This window comes from Schistocerca serialis, chromosome 4 (genome assembly GCF_023864345.2).
Source record: "Schistocerca serialis cubense isolate TAMUIC-IGC-003099 chromosome 4, iqSchSeri2.2, whole genome shotgun sequence".
In the NCBI taxonomy this organism is placed as follows: domain Eukaryota; kingdom Metazoa; phylum Arthropoda; class Insecta; order Orthoptera; family Acrididae; genus Schistocerca; species Schistocerca serialis.
In genome coordinates, this window is record NC_064641.1 from 781,117,493 (window position 1) to 781,136,220 (window position 18,728).

The 18,728-nt window shown below is 44.1% G+C and overlaps 2 protein-coding genes across 5 annotated transcripts in view; one reads left to right on the forward strand and one right to left on the reverse strand.

The window, feature by feature from the left end:
* Nucleotides 1-18,659, reverse strand: part of LOC126474763 (GTP-binding protein Rhes) — a 626,634-nt gene extending 607,975 nt beyond the window's left edge. Inside the window, exons 1-2 of the mRNA XM_050102240.1 lie at nucleotides 18,583-18,659; nucleotides 18,379-18,536 (exon numbers count right to left, since the gene is read on the reverse strand). Coding sequence (XP_049958197.1) covers nucleotides 18,379-18,536; nucleotides 18,583-18,659 — 235 coding nt within the window. The remainder of the gene's footprint in view (nucleotides 1-18,378; nucleotides 18,537-18,582) is intronic.
* Nucleotides 1-18,728, forward strand: part of LOC126473356 (calcium uptake protein 3, mitochondrial-like) — a 588,948-nt gene that overhangs the window by 419,818 nt on the left and 150,402 nt on the right. The window lies entirely within an intron of this gene.

Below are 18,728 nucleotides of genomic sequence, written 5' to 3' on the forward strand. Positions count from 1 at the left end.
GTCCAAATGTATATACAGACTTATACTGAAAGGCACAGACATATAAAATAACAATGAAATTACATGTATTTTATGGGAAGCGTATTAATATAGACATAACATGGACATAAATTTTAAAAAATGCGACGTATCATAGTTACATTCAATCAGTTTTTCGGTATGCAGTATGCTTAATACTCGAGAATCACTCGACAAACACGAAAGGTGATTAAAACTGTGTACTTGACTGGGACACGAACTCAGAAACTTGCCGATAGACCAGGCACGAATCAGGAGCACGACCCTTCGTCACAGCTTCAGTTTGCTAGTACTTCCCAAATTTCTCAGAAGGTGTCTTTCCAGGATCCAATGCATGACTAAGATTTAGTTTCTCTTTCGTGAACATGTATCCAGGTCTAGAGTTGTAATCTTAGAGTAGGACTGACACAGGTATACAGAATATTTTTTCGGTAACAGTGAAGACATCGTCCTTAATGTGGAACATAAATATGTCTTACATTTTCTAAGTGTAATTTATTCGTATATCAGTTTCTATTTTCTGAAGTGAAGGAACGATGATATGTGCACAAGGTATACTTTCTCAATGTGCATATTAGTTCAATTTCTGTAACATTTTTAGTGCCTCTTCCTGATAGCCTGGGAACAAAAATGTGTTGACCATCATAAGTACGCATTTAGTTTCGTTAATTAACTTTTTTGTACTTCATGTAAGTTATCTATAAATAGCACAATATCATATCAACAACAAAAATAAAAGCCGGCCGCGGTGGCCGTGCGGTTCTGGCGCTGCAGTCCGGAACCGTGAGGCTGCTACGGTCGCAGGTTCGAATCCTGCCTCGGGCATGGGTGTGTGTGATGTCCTTAGGTTAGTTAGGTTTAAGTAGTTCTAAGTTCTAGGGGACTTATGACCTAAGATGTTGAGTCCCATTGTGCTCAGAGCCATTTGAACAAAAATAAACTGCTTTCTTTCCTATAATGGTGAATCCTTTACTGCCCACTCTAGTCTCCAAAATTGTCACTACGTTGATGAAACAGTTTAATTAATATTTGTTTTTCTTGCTTCACTTCTGTTAAAATTTAGTTCTGCTTTAGAGAACACAGAGTATCAAAGATAAAGGCCATATATGGCTTCTTGTTCTTTTCACGAAGATTCCTTAATATTTGATTTATAATGGGAAGATGATTATAAAAGCTGTTTTTGGCGTAGTCTTCAATATAAAGATAACATGAAAGAGTACATTGAACTACAATCGAGGAAACAGTGTGTCAAAGATCGGAAGTTCAGCTCATCCACTAACGAAAAACGGAAGTAAACTCTGCAAAGGTAATTGGTTTTTAACAAAGAATTCTGCTGTATCTTCATACTGTGCAGATGGCTTGCTCTCAGATAAATGTGCCATTTTGTGAGACTCTTAAATCACACTGCAGGATAGGCAATCGTACTGGAACTATACATACGTATTAAAGTTTTTCGTTCTAAAATAATAGCGTAGAAAAGCAGTCATATCCATACTGCAGTAAGGGTCAGACTAGAGCGATATACACACAGTCTCATAAAAATGCCTGTGCAAGAAAAGGAAAGAACGATAATATTCGTGTTTGGACAAAAAATGGCTCTGAGCACTATGGGAATTAACTTCTGAGGTCATCAGTCCCCTAGAACTTAGAACTACTTAAACCTAACTAACCTAAGGACATCACACACACTCATTCCAGAGGCAGGATTCGAACCTGCGACCGTAGCGGTCGCGCGGTTCCAGATTGTAGCGCCTAGAACCGCTCGGTCACCCCGGCCGACCGTGTTTAGACAAAACGATGTTATAGAAAACTATATTTGCAGAAAGGGCTGTCAGAATGTGTTCTCGCAATGGAACTTTTCACCTAACGAGGTGGTGCAGTGGTTAGCACAACGGACTCGCATTCGGGAGGACGACTGTTCAATCCTGCGTCCAGCCATCCAGATTTAGGTTTTCAGTTCAAATGGCTCTGAGCACTATGGGACTTAACATCTTAGGTCATCAGTTCCCTAGAACTTAGAACTACCTAAACCTAACTAACCTAAGGACATCACACACATCCATGCCCGAGGCAGGATTCGAACCTGCGACCGTAGCAGTCGCGCGGCTCCGGACTGAGCGCCTAGAACCGCTAGACCACCGCGGCCGGCAGGTTTTCAGTGATTTACCTAAATAGCTCCAGGCAAATGCCGGGATGGTTCCTTTGAAATGGCTGGGCCGATTTCCTTCCCCATGCTTGACACAGTCCGAGCTTGTGCTGCGCCCCTAACGGCCTTGATGTCGACGGGACTTAAAACGCAGTCCTCCTTCCTTCCTTGGACCACTTTTTGACATAAAGTAGGAAGTGCCAATCGCAATGGGACAGTTAATGACATAATCTGTAGGCCTTGACACAAATTCGGGAGAAAGAGGAGTCCGCAGCTCGTGGTCGTGCGGTAGCGTTCTCGCTTCCCACGCCCGGGTTCCCGGGTTCGATTCCCGGCGGGGTCAGGGATTTTCTCTGCCTCGTGATGACTGAGTGTTGTGTGATGTCCTTAGGTTAGTGAGGTTTAAGTAGTTCTAAGTTCTAGGGACTGATGACCATAGATGTTAAGTCCCATAGTGCTCAGAGCCATTTGAACCAACCATTTTTGAGAAAGAGAGGATCCAGCGTTTCAACTTGATATCTTGATTAGGGGATTTTCGTAAATGATTTGAAATGAATGCTGTGTGGGTCCACTGGAAAGGCCAGGCCCATTGGTCGACACTTCGTCCCTGCCAAGTGAGCTAGCGGTGCGTCCGCATGCCAGTGATACCAACTAGGTTTCTAGCTTTCCTTCCTTCCGTGCTTGCTCTTCGATCGTTAAATATTTCTTTCCTTTGAAAATATTCTTCAGAGCCGCTACCAGTAGCAAACGTTTGCTTGCTTACTTAAATTATTTAACAAAGCAACATGTTTCGAGGTACAAACCTCATCTTTAGGTGGAGAAAGAGAAGGATAATTTAACGTGATCGTTTGTTGGTTTGCTGTTCACATTTTTTTAAAGTAATCACTCGCTTTATTCATATGCAACAGCCATCTTCTTGTCGTGTGCTCAGTTACATCCATTGTTGCAGCTCCTTGGATTTTGTTGATCGTTGCTTATAAATGTAACTCTATTTTGTCGGAAATTGGCATGTTGAGAATCGTGGCTGTAATACTATAAGGTTTAGAACTGAAATAGGAACTAGCCACAGTATGGTCCAGTAAGGTTTATCTGGATCAACCCACGATCGGTTTCGTTTTTTTTTTCCACATCCTTCTTCAGATGGTTGTTACAAGTTTTGCCTTGTTTTCTTGCTGGTTCAAATGGCTTTGAGCACTATGGGACTTAACATCAGAGGTCATCAGACCCCTAGAACTTAGAACTACTTAAACCTAACTAACCTAAGGACATCACACACACCCATGCCCGAGGTAGGATTTGAACCTGTGACCGTAGCAGTCGCGCGGTTTCGGACTGAAGCGCCTAGAACCGCTCGGCCACCACGTCCGGCTTTCTTGCTGGTACCTCAGTTTGTATCCGTTATTGGTTTGCTGCACTAGGATAGAAAGTTTTTGTCCACTACTTGGTAAAGTTTACGATAGAATTATTTCTTCTGATCTCTGTCAACGGATTTATGAAAATGTTTTGAAGTTATTAAAACGTGAAATGTGGTGAAAACTTACGTAGAAGCATACGGAAGGTCAGTTTTAACCAAATTTCGTTATTAAAACATTTTTAGAAAGCCTTTGACAGATCGGAAGAAATAATTCTATAGTAAAAGTAAGCAAATAGTGAACCAAAATCTTTGTCTATCGTAGTGCAACAAACCAATGGCGCATAGAAAACGAGGCCCCATCAAGGAAACAAGAGGAAACGTGCAACAACCATATGGAGGTGGATTTGTAAAAAAAATCCGAAACCGGTCATTGTTTTGCCCAAATAAATAGTGTTAAACCATGATTGTGGCTGGATGATGTTTCTTTTTGAAGCTTATAAAAATGGCTCTGAGCACTATGGGACTTAACTTCTGAGGCAATCAGTCCCATGGGACTCCAGATGAACGTTCTGGTCTAAGACTGAACGGACCAATTTTATTACTGCATGCTATACGAACTTTCTCCAAAGCACCTTGATCTTCAAATATTTTCTTATTAGTTCTATCATCCAGTGTCAAACGTTCAACTCTAACATTAATCCTATATACATATGTGACCACCTTATTGATTATTACTGATGCATACTTGTTAGCAAAGAACTTAAATTCATCTGTTATGTCATAATGTTTTAAAGTAGTAAAGTTAATAGCATTTTCATCATATTTCTCAGTGGCGCCCATCTTTCCATACTCGAACCTAACACTATCCGATTGGGTATATTCTGTGCGCCACCTGCACATACGTCCAAAATACGGTTTAGTCAGAATCGTCCGTCGACGAATTAACCGCCTCGGGCGTGAAGCGCGACCCCTCTGGACCATCCTCGTCCGACGAAAGGCAAACAACCTCCTCCGGGGTCTCAACATCCGACGAGTCCGACGCCACCTCCTCCTTCATAGATAAACGATGAATAATATGACAATCTGCGTGCACAACGTTCAACCGTGAAATTAATGCTTCATCACCAGTAGAAAACTCATTCGACACAAATATAACCAAGCCCCGGTGCTTTATGACCATACCTGGTTTGTTTTTCACATTAACTGTCACAGGTCGTCCTTCAACAATGCGTTTCAAAATTGAAGCATAAGGACGCCACCTAACTAACCTAAGGACGTCACACACATCCATGCCCGAGGCAGGATTCGAACCTGCCACCGTAGCGGTCGCGCGGTTCCAGACTGTAGCGCCTATAACCGCTCGGCCACTCCGGCTGGCTTTGAAGCTTACATCAGTTATCACTATCAAATCTGCTGTAAAGTAAAAACAAGATTGCGGTAAAAAACAAACTTTGTTCCGATTTAACTATCGATTTGTTGATCCTGATAACTGAATAAGCTTTTCATATGTTTGAAAATGTCACTGTCGATTACCGGTCAATATAGGTTTAAATTATTTGTGTCTTGTTCTTTTTTCGTGCATTTTGCGTGAAACACACACTGCGCCGCTTTCTCGTGCCAGCCAGTACCTGCCGGGCTGTGGCAAGTCCCCCTCGGCTGCTGTCTGCTGCAGACAGCCACGTGAGTTCGCCCTCGCGCCCAGACAGCTGGCCTCAGTCTGCCCCGCTTGTTAGCGCGTAATGACTGCTGCTGACGTCACGGCTGTTTATAAACACTGCGTATGAAAAGGGCGGGGGGAAATGGCTGGCGACGCGCAGGGAAGGGGGGCGAGCGTATGGCGCAAGTGGGCGGGCGGAGGAAGCAGGCGGGATGTTGAAAGTAAACGTCGTTAACTCTGTGGCAACGCTAGTTAATGGCCGACACACGTTTCCTCGGGGCCTTTCCGACAGCGGATATTCCGGTCCGGAGAGGACGACAAAGGCGAGCGGATTTGACGGTCGGGAGAAGACCAGGGCGGGACCGAACATGAGCAGTATTGCAACAGTGAGCAGACTGGAAAGATTGCACTTCAGATGTACCGCTTATTAAGCTTTTTTCTGTTTTTTGTTTTTGAATTTGTCATTTGCCGCCCCCCCCCCCCCTCCGCGCTCCCCGACATAATCAGTTCAAACAGACCAAAACAGTATTACCCAAATTAAACTATAGCGGTGATCGTGGGCACACACAAAACAAATGCTTTTAAAATACACGGCACAACAGTTCGAACGTTACATCGTTATTTGTTAGGTCGCTAGAATTTTGAGTATGTACGTTAGTCAACATGTCACGTGTGACCGGTTTCTACTACATCGTAGTTTACCATTTTTATCTAAAATACAAATAAGTTTTTCACATACTATCTCTTAATCAGACATTTTAAATGAATCAATTTCATGTTGTTAGTGTATTTCGTATTTTTATACTTTGATGATAGCGTCATATTATCAACGCTGATTGGCAGTTGTGAAGTAGTGTGAGATGAAGTAGGCGGAGCCTCTGCATGTTTAAGCTCATGCTCAGCACTCATAACCATCAGTTGACTTTGTAGCAGCTGAGGAGAGCTCCGCCTACCATCCTCCAAGGAAGCCATGGGTATAATAAGTTTTATTTTATCTTGTCAAAATTTGTCGTCATTAGACACTTTTCATGTTATTTTAAGATTGGTTTCTAGTATTTTCTAAAATTAATTCACAGGTCTGAAGATGGTTATATAAATATAACCGAAACCGGTCACCTATGTTATTGAGACATAAGTGTTGTGATCAAGACTGAACTTTAGTTAAAATATAATAATCTATTGATCACTGTATGCCAAAGAAAATGTTTATCAAAATTGTATGTCATTAATTGCTAATAAACACTCACTAATCATGCGAGACTGAATGTCCCCTCGTGGCGATGCGGACTCACGACGGGGATAAGTATGTGCAGGGTGTCCATAATTAAATTCCAGTTTCAAAACGCCGTAGAAAGAGAACCACTGCACTGAATGAAGTCAAACTTATACAGCATATTATTGACGCAGGGGGGAAACGTCATGGGGAAAAAAAAGTTAACGAAAATTTTAGCAATAGTTGACTCTGTAAGCATCGCAACGTAAATGAGGACGGTTACAAATGACAGATGAATAACAGTACGGCGGCTACGGTTTGAGTTGCACGTTACTCCATCCGTACTGTTCAATGTGCGTGACTGGCCAAGTTCAGCACTCAACAGTTGTGGCACTGTCATTTAGGTAAGTCCATCCACCACTACAAGGTCATGCTACATCGAATGAGAAAAACCGGGTTTTAAGTGCCCTGAGACAAAAAACCGAATAAAAACAAAACATCGGTTTCTGCTAGTCGTGTGACTTACGTATGATGTGTCCGGTATGGTGTCCACCATTTTCTGCCACAAGCTAAAAATGAGACACAGCACGAACAACAAATCACAGTGGCTCGGGGTTCGCGTTCAGAACGCGTTGCGCAATGCGTGCCTTTAGTTCAGCTACGTTTGTAATTCGAACACAATCGTTCAGATAATCCCACAGCCAGAAGTCACAAGGATTAAGATCAGGCGAGCTGAACGGCCAAGTTGTAGGGAAATGACGGGTGATAATTCTAGCATTTTCGAAATGTTACTGCAGCAGTCACTCCACTGACTGTGCAAAGTGCGGAGAAGCGCCATCTTGCATAAAAATGATCCTACCTACAAATGCACATTGTTGGAGGGTTGGAATGAAGTTGGTGTGCAAAACAATCTCATAGCTTTTACCAGTGACTGTACAGGGCCCGCAGGACTCATCTTCCCGTAGAAATACGGCTCTACGGTAAACGATGCCCGCAATCCGCACCACACAATCATCTTTGGAGAATGAAGTGGTACCGGTACTGGTTAACGTGCGTGCGGATTTTCCGTTGCCCATATTGTGCAGTTCTGCTTGCTGACCTGTCTCTGGAGATGGAATGGGCTTCGTCTGTCCACAGAATGTTCCATGGCCATTCATTGTCAACTTCCACATGAGCAAGAAATTCCAAAACAAATGGTTCAAATGGCTCTGAGCACTATGGGATTTAACATCTGAGGTCATCAGTCCCCCAGAACTTAGAACTACTTAAACCTAACTAACCTAAGGACATCACACACAGCCACGCCCAAGGCACGATTCGAACCTGCGACCGGAGTGGACGAGCAGTTCCAGACTGAAGCGCCTAGAACCGCTCGGCTACACCGGCCTGCAAGAAATTCCAGACCGACCGTTAGTCCTGCTCGCAGGTAAGAATGAAGCAACTCATGAGTATGGGTGATCTCCTAAGGAGAGCAATGCAGCATGTTTCGTAGGATTTTGGGCAACCTGCTCGGGGGCATGTCCAACGTTCGGGCAATTCCCTGTGCACTGCATGTTCGCACACCACCTGTCGACCGTTCTTGCAATGCTGTGGCCACATCTGCGACCTACGTCGAATCAACTGTCTACTTCCCCTTTGGCACATTGCACTTCAAAAGAACTTGTCTTTTAGAATTTAGTAATGATTTTTTCCAGATCGATAGCAGGCATCATACTATACTACACTTCTTTGATACCGTGAATGTGCGGCACTTCTGCAGAGCTACAGGCTAACAAACACCGTTTTTGTGAAAGAGCTTTACCAGCAGGCGCGATCGTTCACGGAGACATACATGTTGGGCGTCTCGGACTAGAGGGGCATCCTAGGGAACTAGTTCACTGGTGATCGCTCTTTTTTGGGAACCGTTCATTTTCACTCTTTCATCGTACTTGGTATATGGTTCTTATGAAAAACTGAAAATTACTAGCATAGGTGACGGAAGGATGGAAGGCGCCCCGAGGGGGCACTTGCCTCCCCTGTGGACTACAGAATTTTTATTCATGACAGAATTATCACACACTTGTAATTTTCGTGGTTCTGCAAAACATCTGGTGAGCCAACTGTAGCGTTATGTGGATGATCGCACTGAAATAATATAAGGTAACGCACGAAAACCGGCCCCGAGTACAGACTGCTCGCCATTTACGCACGATTTGTTGACCGCTACGAGCAGAATAGATAAACATGCAACAATTAGGCAGTGAAGAAATAACAAGCTACTGCAAACAACTTCGAAGCAAGAGATGACGATTGGTAAGCGACAATGAGCAGTCTAGTACTCGGGGCCGATTTTTCGTGCGCCGCCCTGTACCATTGAAATAATGTTGTAGGAGTTGTATTCTCTTTACAAAATGTGACACCATACATTCGATTACGAAGGGCGGGCTTCATTCGGTTGTAAGACGAGTCCCTTCCATAACAATGAACATGCTATTTTACCAAATCAAAAACGACGGAAAATGGCCACTCGTGTGTGCCACGCCGACGTCTTTCGCATGTGTGACAACAAAAAAAGTCTTGCCTTTTACAAGTATTTCTTCTGCTGTTTATCGAAATAGTGAAGTCAGCTCATACGCAGTTTTGTTACCTGAAAAGATGTATGTATTACATACTACGTAATTTTTATGCAGTTTACATAATTATAAAACACATTTTAATTACTGGTCGTGGAGGCTGCGTGCCGACCGGTAGCGCACAGCTGTGACACCAGCAATGCTGGAACGTGCGGACACTCTTGTTCGAGGTGACCGACTGATCACAATCGAACCCCTCGCTGCTCAACTGGACGTTTCTGTCGGCAGTGCTGAGACACCTGTCCACCAGTTAGGTTCTCAAAGGTGTGTGGCCGCAGGTTTCTTCGCCGCCTAACATAGAACCATAAAAAGGAACATCTGTGTGGCTCAATGGAGGATGATCTCCGTGGCAAGCAGTTCGTGGATGATGGGGAGGTTATTGACGCAGCAAGACGTTGGCTCCGACGTCGACCAGTAGGGTGGTACCATACGGGCCCCACCACTGAGCCCCAGTCAGGCTGTCGCATTGAACGGAGATTGTAAGAAAATAGGGTTCTGTAGACAAAATAGCGGGAAATAATATGGTGTTTGGGAAGCCTGAATAATACCAACTTGACTTCAGAAAAAAAAAAAGTTGCATTACTTATTGAACACGCCTTGAGCAATCTGTCACGAACTGTAAACAGCTTATCAATGTTTACTGTTCGTGACTAGTTGTCAAAGTTTCAACATTCCACAGTACATTAACTTGCAGAGACACAGTTACTGTATCATTCAGCTGCGTGCAGCACTTAGAAAGCCGATTGACTGTATAGAGTGATTTTTTGCAGAAGGCATAATCCTTATTACGAAAACATTATCCCCCTGTATGGAAATTTCTGGAACTCGCTCGTTTGAGACAGACAGCTGATCTAGATTCTCGACACAGAATTGTTCGCAGCACTGAATTTGGGCTTGAGCATAATTTAAAGTAACTACTAAAATAACCCTGTTTACTTAGCGGTACGTGATAATAAAATAACACGTTCCACACTAGAGCCTATTAAATTATTATTTTGAGGGGTTTCATAAAAAAATCCGTTTCCAATATTCAACATTTTGATAGTACTGGGGAAACCTATTTAGGTATTACAATGTTTTTCTTTTTCTTGTTAAAATTTCAATGACTTTGAACATATCAATACCATTCGTGCTTTGGCACCGTTATATGCAGCCTCAGGTTCTTTCTCACAACCTAATAGATACAAGTATCTCCGCGGGGTCACGCTGTCCTTCGCACGTTTGCAAAATTTCCACCGCAGCTGCTCTGCGCTGCAGCCGTGACTCATTAATTTATTGTCCAGACTGCGCTAAGTGTAACTCAAATCTAAAATATCTAGGAAACGTTGCTACAGTAGTGTGACCCACTTCGCTTGTTTCACTGAATGTCTCTATGGAACCTATGAAATAAGTAACAGATTTCTGATATGTATTACGTGGTTGAAACTGGAACACTATTACTCGTAGTTAATAGTTTCGCCAAACGCTAACAGAATTTGAGGTGGTGGTGCTGGATCGTGAGGGAGAAAATTTCTCAATAAAGACGAGTCACCTTGTACGTAAAATGAATTCTTCGTAGGATAAAGTGTGCAGAGTACTAATGGAAACCATCAAAAATATCGCGTGCAAGTAATGAGCCCAAATGATTTTTAAGGCAGTGTTTAGTTTCGCCAGCGGACTACAGTGCCGAAAATGGTGCTGTTCGTACATTACCCGGATGAGGCCTTTGCAACGATGACACTGTTGTCTGCTGGCTTAGTAGCCCTAGTTAGTGTTGAAAATCCATGCAGCACGCCTTTCTGATCATCGTCAACCATTCTTTATCAACATCTGGACCTTTTTTTGTAAAAGATCAACTAATAAAACTTAAAATAACTTACGGGTTTGCTGCCGGGTGACGTCGCCGACCACCGCCGATATTTCGACAGGAGCACACCCTGCCATTCTCAAGGCACAACTGCAAGGAGGAAGCAATGTGCAAGGGAATTTAATACCTAGGTTCACAGAGGAGAGACAAGGTAGATACCACACACAGAACAAGTAACCGTAGAGTCAACACACAACCAAAGATAACGAACATCAGAAATATCGACAGTGACTATTAATAAGCAGGTGAAGGAGCACTAATTCCGTCCCTCTGTTTTTTGATGAGAGACAGAGCCGGATTGCAAGCAGCATTTAAACAAAATCCATCATCTCTGTTTACAAGGTTGCTTGACAGTTTGATTTCAACAGCTTCATCCCTCACTGGATGAATTTTCACCATCCAGCTCATTGTGAAGGAGTACGTCGTACCTTGCTTCACAGGACCCACATTATCTCAGACCCTGAAAGTTTGGCAGCTGAGCTATCACATCTCGAAGTCGCCTTTCGTCAGAATGGTTATAGTGAGAGGCAGATCAAACGTGCGTTGCGCTATCAGCCTTCTGTGCAATGGGTGAGTGACGATAGCAACGAAGTGGCACCTAAGTCTACGGTCTTTTTGCCTTACGCAGGAAGCATTTCCAACAGGATTGGCCGTATTTTGCGGAAATATAATGTGAAATGTGTTTTTCGACCACCTTCTAAGATTAAGGCCCTGTTGGCGTCCCTAAAAGATGGTTTGCATTTGCAATTGTGGCATGTCGTATATTGGCCAGACAATCAGGACTGTGGAAGACTGGTGTATTGAACATGAGCGTCACACACGCTTGCAACAGCCGAGTAAATCCGCTATTGCAGAACATTGCCTTCACACCGGTCATCCTATGGAATACAACAACACGGAGATTCTGGCTTGCACGTCCAGCTATTGGGATACTGTTGTTAAGGAAGCTGTTGAAATCAAACTATCAAGCAACCTTATAAACAGAGATGGTGGATTTTGTTTAAATGCTGCTTGCAATCCGGCTCTCCCTCTCATCAAAAAACAGAGGGACAGAATTAGTGCTGCTTTACCTGCTGATTAATAGTCACTATCTATATTTCTGATGTTGGTTATCTTTGGTTGTGTGTTGACTCTTCGGTTACTTGTTCTGTGTGTGGTAACTTCCTTGTTTCTCCTCGGTGAACCGAGGCATTAAATTCCCTTGCACATTGCTTCCTCCTTGCAGTTGTGCCTTGAAAATGTCAGGGTGTGCTCCTGTCGAAATATCGGCGGTGGTCGACGACGTCACCAGGCAGCAAACTCGTAAGTTATTTGAACATTCAATTCGCCAGGAAAAGTTAAGGTCTCACTAATAAAACTTAGTTTCCCGCTAGCAGTTTGAACGGTCCACGTAAGTATGTTTTCATTCCAGATTTAATGTCACAAATGTCTGAGACTGTGCGTCTTGCTGACCGCAAAGATGATGTGGCTCTCAAACGACTGTGAGCTGTCCCTGTTAGATATTACTGCCCAAGACCACATGAACAGCAAATACCCTCATCGTCAGATTGGAAAGGGAAACTTCTGTCGCATCACCAGCGCGTTCGCCGGATTTAACTTCTGTTGACTTTTTCCTGTGAGTTGAATGAAGTCGTTAAGGTATGAGAGGAAACTCCCTGACCACGTCGTATCCGCCTGTCGCTCTTAAAACAGGTACATTTGAGCGGCAGTAGAATGTGCTCCGCCGTAGTGCACGCAGTAACACTACCGGTCGTCACGTAGAACAGTTGGTATGAGTTTAAGTTGTTGCTGTACGGTTTTTATGCTAATAAAACCGATAATATTCGTTTCAGAACATTATTTCGGTATCTAAAGTACTCAGTCTGACCCTGATGATTTAGGATACGTTGTATTTGAAAAGTGGAATTATGCTTTCACATCTCAGTAAGCAGTTGTTTCTTACGGATGAACTTTGTTATGAAAAGTGCGCCCTGTCATCTACAAGAAGGCAGCACGGCTGGTGCGCTGCTGGTGCCATCATATATGAATGGGTACGGCCAGGTGGTGTCTCGCATGCAAACGACATCCGGTACGACAGCTGTTCTGCCCACATCACTAAGCAAACTGTGGGGTGCCATATGCATGTAAAGTCGTTTACTCTGGAGTACTACAACCACACACGGTAATCATGTCTTCTCGTTCTGAATTAACTGCTAATTTTCGCAGTCAGAAACTGACTCTCCGAGGCGTATACCGCGTCGTAATGCGAAGCACTCTTTAACATTTTTATCAGTGTTACTGATGGCCCACAGAAGGACAAGTAAGAATACTCGAAAAGCCACCTTTTCCTTAGAAAACTAGTAGTTCTAACGGCATAGCAGAGTTTTCCTAATTCATGTTAACATTAAATTGTAAGTCAAAGCTTCTGGAATGTACACTACTAGCCATTAAAATCACTACACCACGAAGATGACGTGCAAGAGACGCGAAATTTAACTGACAGGAAGAAGATGCTGCGACATGCAAATGATTAGCTTTTCAGAGCATTCACACAAGGTTGGCGCCGGTGGCGACACCTACAACGTGCTGACATGAGGAAAGTTTCCAACCGATTTCTCATACATAAACAGCAGTTGACAGGCGTTGCCTGGTGAAACGTTGTTGTGATGCCTCCTGTAAGGAGGAGAAATGCGTACCATCACGTTTCCGACTTTGATAAAGGTCGGATTGTAGCCTATCGCGATTGCGGTTTATCGTATCGCGACATCGCTGCTCGCGTTGGTCCAGATCCAATGACTGTCAGCAGAATATGGAATCGGTGAGTTCAGGAGGTAATACGGAACGCCGTGCTGGATCCCAACGGCGTCGTATCACTAGCAGTCGAGATGACCGGCATCTTATCCGCATGCCTGAAACGGATCGTGCAGCCACGTCTCGATCCCTCAGTCAACAGATGGGGACGTTTGCAAGATACAACCATCTGCACGAACAGTTCGACGATGCTTGTAGCACCATGGGCTATCAGCTCGAAGACCATGGCTGCGGTTATCCTTGACGTTGCATCACAGACAGGAGCGCCTGCGATGGTGTACTCAACGAGGAACCTGGGTGCACGACTGGCGAAACGTAATTTTTTCGGGTGAATCCAGGGTCTGTTTACGGCATTACGATGGTCGCATCCGTATTTGGCGACTTCGCTGTGAACGCACATTGGAAGCGTGTATTCGTCATCGCCATACTGGCGTATCACCCGGCGTGATGGTATTGGGTGCCATTGGTTACACGTCTCGGTCACCTCTTCTTCGCGTTGCTAGCACTTTTAACAGTGAACGTTACATTTCAGATGTGTTACGACCCGTGGCTCTACCCTTCATTCGATCCCTGCGAAACCCTACATTTCAGGAGGATAATGCACGACCGCATGTTGCAGGTCCTGTAGGGGCCTTTCTGGATACAGAAAATGTTTGAGTGCTGCCTTGGCCAGCACATTCTCCAGATCTCTCACCAATTGAAAACGTCTGGTCAGTGGTGGCCGAGCAACTGGCTCGTCACAATACGCCAGTCCCTGCTCTTGATGAACTTTGGTATCGTGTTGAAGCTGCATGGGCAGCCGTACCTGTACACGCTCAATGCTGAGGCGAATCAAGGCCGTTATTACGGCCTGAGGTGGTTGTTCTGGGTACTGATTTCTCAGGATCTATGCACCCAAATTGCGTTAAAATGTAATCACATGTCAGTTTTAGTGTAATATATTTGTCCATTGAATAACCGTTTATCATCTGCATTTCTTCTTTGTGTAGAAATTTTAATGGCCAGTAATTTAATTCACAGGTGAATATTGGTGTTATTTTATTTAAAGATTTGCAGCCTTCATGAATGTACACAAGCTGGGATTTTTGTAATGTTATGCACTCAGTCCTTCAGTCTCCTTGTTGTGCAGCAGGGGGCGGTGGGATCACGACAAAAGTTACCTTTAATATTACGAACTTATGGTTACTCCCGCTAGCTATCTGTGGTTCATCTCTCAATGATGGGCAATGATCACCGCCGAATTACATAATGTGGAATATCAGTTATTGGTTTTGATGAAATATGGAAACAGCAGAAAACAATACATGTGGAAGAATTCGTATTATAAATGGAACAACGTTAGTTGCGGGCAAACATTGTGAAGATTTACTGATAAGATAGCTCATTGTAAGAACAAACAATACGTAGTACTTCTTTTTTCTATTCATCGTACATCTGCTGCTATGCTGTATGAAGAGTATAATTTGCATTTAAACGTAAGCGTAAGAAACGATGAACGTTCGATAGTTGAGAACAAATTTAAGCGATTGTCATGGATAAAATTTTGTTTATGACAGTTAACCGCGACTATGTAGAGAAGCCATCGAAATACATAAGCATAGTGATAATTATAACAGTAAAGAAGAAGCCATGAAACTTAATGATATGTGGACAGTGGCTCAGCAGAATCGATTGATAAGTTTTTATGCTTGACAGGCGACTATCGATAGTTAAGTTTTAAGTCTGACAAAGATTCTCTCTGCTAATCACGTGCAAACTCGACCACGCCCACTTTGCACAGCGTCGTCAGGAGCAACTCCGAAGATGTCAGGCATAGCTCTGGACGAAACGTCAGGAACAGGAAGTTTTTTTGACCGCGGCCATACAGCCTGGAAGTTTCATCAGCGGCTAAGCCATTCTGCGCTTGCATTTCAGCAAGATAATGACCTCCCGCACATGGCGAGAATTTCTATTGTTTGTCTTCGTGCTTGCCAAACCCTGCCTTGGCCAGAAAGGTCGCCGGGTCTCTCCACAACTGAGAACGTCTGAAGTGTTAAGGGCAGGGTTCTCCTACCAGCTCAGTGAAACTCTTTCTCTTGAATAAATCATCCAGTTTTTGTGAAATTGTAATCATTTGTTTGTCTTTTCATGCACTTCACATGTACAGATTTCTGTCCTATTTGGATAATTCCTTCGTGGTGCTTCGTCTTTCGTCTGAGTGTATATAGGAAGAAAGCAATCTGAGGGGGATCATCCCGCTGGTACAGACAGTGCAGAGGACCTGCAACAGTGAGGTACAATTCTGTTTTACGTAGGATAAGTCTTCTAAGCGAATTTAAGTATCATAACGTGCTCTTCATATGCATGGGCTGCAATGTTCCAGCCGTAATTGTTGTGATTGGTGTTTTCGTTACCGTTTTAAACTCTCAAAGACTGTTCGTACGTGTATTGTGTTTATGAAATTCGTAGTTCTCGCATTGAAATTCATAGTTCTCATATTGTACGATGGGTTACAATAAAACATTAACATAGACATTCGATTCCATGACTCCTTAAACCAAAGCGCTGCAGAGTCATATCGATGAGATGTGTCCTTTATAAGAGATATTATACATCAAACTGGTGCATTAATCGCGAGGAGTAGAAAACAAAGTTGATGCCAGTCAGGTTGCGGCTGGTACAGTCTTTCATACTGGTTTTGGGCATACCAGTTCTTGGACCTATTGCATTTACGATAAATTTAAATCGTGTTTCAATATTCTGGAAGTGTATTCAGGAAAAGTTCACGAGTTAAAGTTTCGACAGCAGTTCGCTTACTTTAAAAAAGAACACGTTCACAAAGCCCGATTTCTCTTTTTATCCTGCTAACTTTTCTCTTTCTGGAAAGCAAATGCAAGAGAGCCGTAGTTACTCCCAGCATTTCGCTTTCGTCCATTTCGCAACAATACTGTGGGGACCGTTTAATCAATTCTGTCCAGAAATGTTTTGCCGCAAATATTGATGGGCAACATTAGCTGGCAGTATTGTCTGGATGTTGCTTCAGTTAGTGAGAAGGGCAATTTTGTACAGCAACATGCAATTTTTTGTTGTCCGTGTAAACGTACTTTATGATATACATATGAAATTTCTGTTACGTGAAAGTATCTTATGGTCTACATTACAAGAGGAAAGAAATAAGGTTTGTCTTTACACAACAACACAAAAGTACTACGACGGCGGCCTAGGTCGGGTCTCCCGACTGCGATCCGCGTTCGTTCCCTTCTCTCGTCACTCCAGTCCTTTCCCCTTCCTCCATCCTTCTACCTCTGCTTGGTCCCTCCCTCGCTTGCGGCTTTGCTTGGTTTTGTCCTGCGACTCCAAGTCCTCCGTTCCACCTGCCAGTCTTCGTCAACAATTCACGGCTCTTCTTGCCTCGTTTCGCGATGCAGATGTAGTCTATACCGGTGGTTCTGTGGTCAATGGACGCACTGGGTTTGCTTTCATCCACGGCGACTACGTTGAGCAGCATTCCCTGCCTTGTGGGAGCAGTGTTTTCACTGCGGAGCTGGTTGCTCTTTATCGTGCACTCGCTCACCTTTCCTCCTGCCCTGGGGAGTAATTTGTCATATGCAGTTACTCCCTGAGTTGATTGCAAGCACTCGACCAGTGTTTTTCTCGGGACCCTTTGGTGCGCGGTATTCAAGATGCTGTTTTTGCTCTCGCCGAGTGTGATCATTCAGCGACGTTTGCGTGGACCCCGGGCCACATCGGCATTCCAGGAAACGAACGTGTCGATTGGTTGGCCAAGCAGGCAACCACTTCGCCACCCCTGGAGCTTGGTCTCGTGGAAAAGAGACCTCCGGTCAGCCCTATATCGCAAGGTCCGCGACGTCTGGAGCTCTGAATGGTCTGTCTTGAACGCGCCAAATAAGCTCCGCATGGTAAAGTCGTCCATGGCCGTATGGAACTCATCCTTGAGGAGCACGCGTAGGGACTCAGTTGTTCTCTGCCGTCTCCGAATTGGACATACGCGGTTGACCCACAGCTATCTCCTTCGCCGTGAGAACCCGGCCAAGTGTCGCTGTGATGCAGGGCTGACAGTGGTCCGTCTTCTGATCGACTGCCCCCTTTTAGCCCCCTTGCGGCAGTCCTTCAATTTACCAGCTGCACTTCCTTTAATTCTAGGCGATGATGCCTCTATAGCTGTCTGTTTTACGTTTTATCCGTGCAGATGGGTTTTATCACTCACTCTAGCGTGGGCGCTCTCGCATGATTTCTCAGCCTACACCCACTCCAGTGACTTTTAATTGTGACGTGGGTACCAAAATAGTGTCTTTTATGGTAACAAGTTGTGTTGGTACCTCTATCAACGCTTTCCAGCTGGAGGTTCTTCATTTGTAGTTGAGTGGTTGACCTTTTACCTGATCCATCAACCACTGTAGTCTGTTTTACTCTAGTCAACTATTTGCTCTGCTACTTTTAAGTGTCCTCTATTTTACGTTATTGCCGTGTTCATTTTAGCTCTGCACCCCTTGCTGTTCCCTCCATCTGGGTGCGGAGGTTACGCTTTTACTGTATAGGCCTTTTCCAAGTATGTCTGTTTGGAACAGGGGACTGATGATCTCGATGTTTAGCCCCCATCAAACCCCAAAACCAACCAACAAAAGTACTGGCTGACGTAAAGATGCAGATGATCGTGCCTAGACGATGTACGTAAGACTCCAGCTCTGGGTGACGCTGTAGGCGCTGCTTGAGAGGTGTCCGCTGCGCGCGTGTCTGCCTACCTGTGAGGAAGGAGAGGCGGCGCATGGCGGGGAACGGGTGGTTGCCGGACGTGTCGAGGATGTCCAGTTGGTGCACCTCTCCGCGGATGCGGTACAGCTTGCGGTGGAAGTCCTCTATCGTCGGCGTGTAGGAGTCCTCGAACTTGTTGTTCAGGAACCTGCGCACACACAACGAACGATCCCTTTTATACACCGCACACATACTCCAGACTATCTTTTACAGTTACTTTTGATAGTACCACAACAGTAATCTCACTAATATTCTGATGGCTGAGGTACATCACTAAACATTGAAAACTTATGTAATACAATTGTAAAAAAATTCTGCTTAAATGTTAAGAAAACAAAAT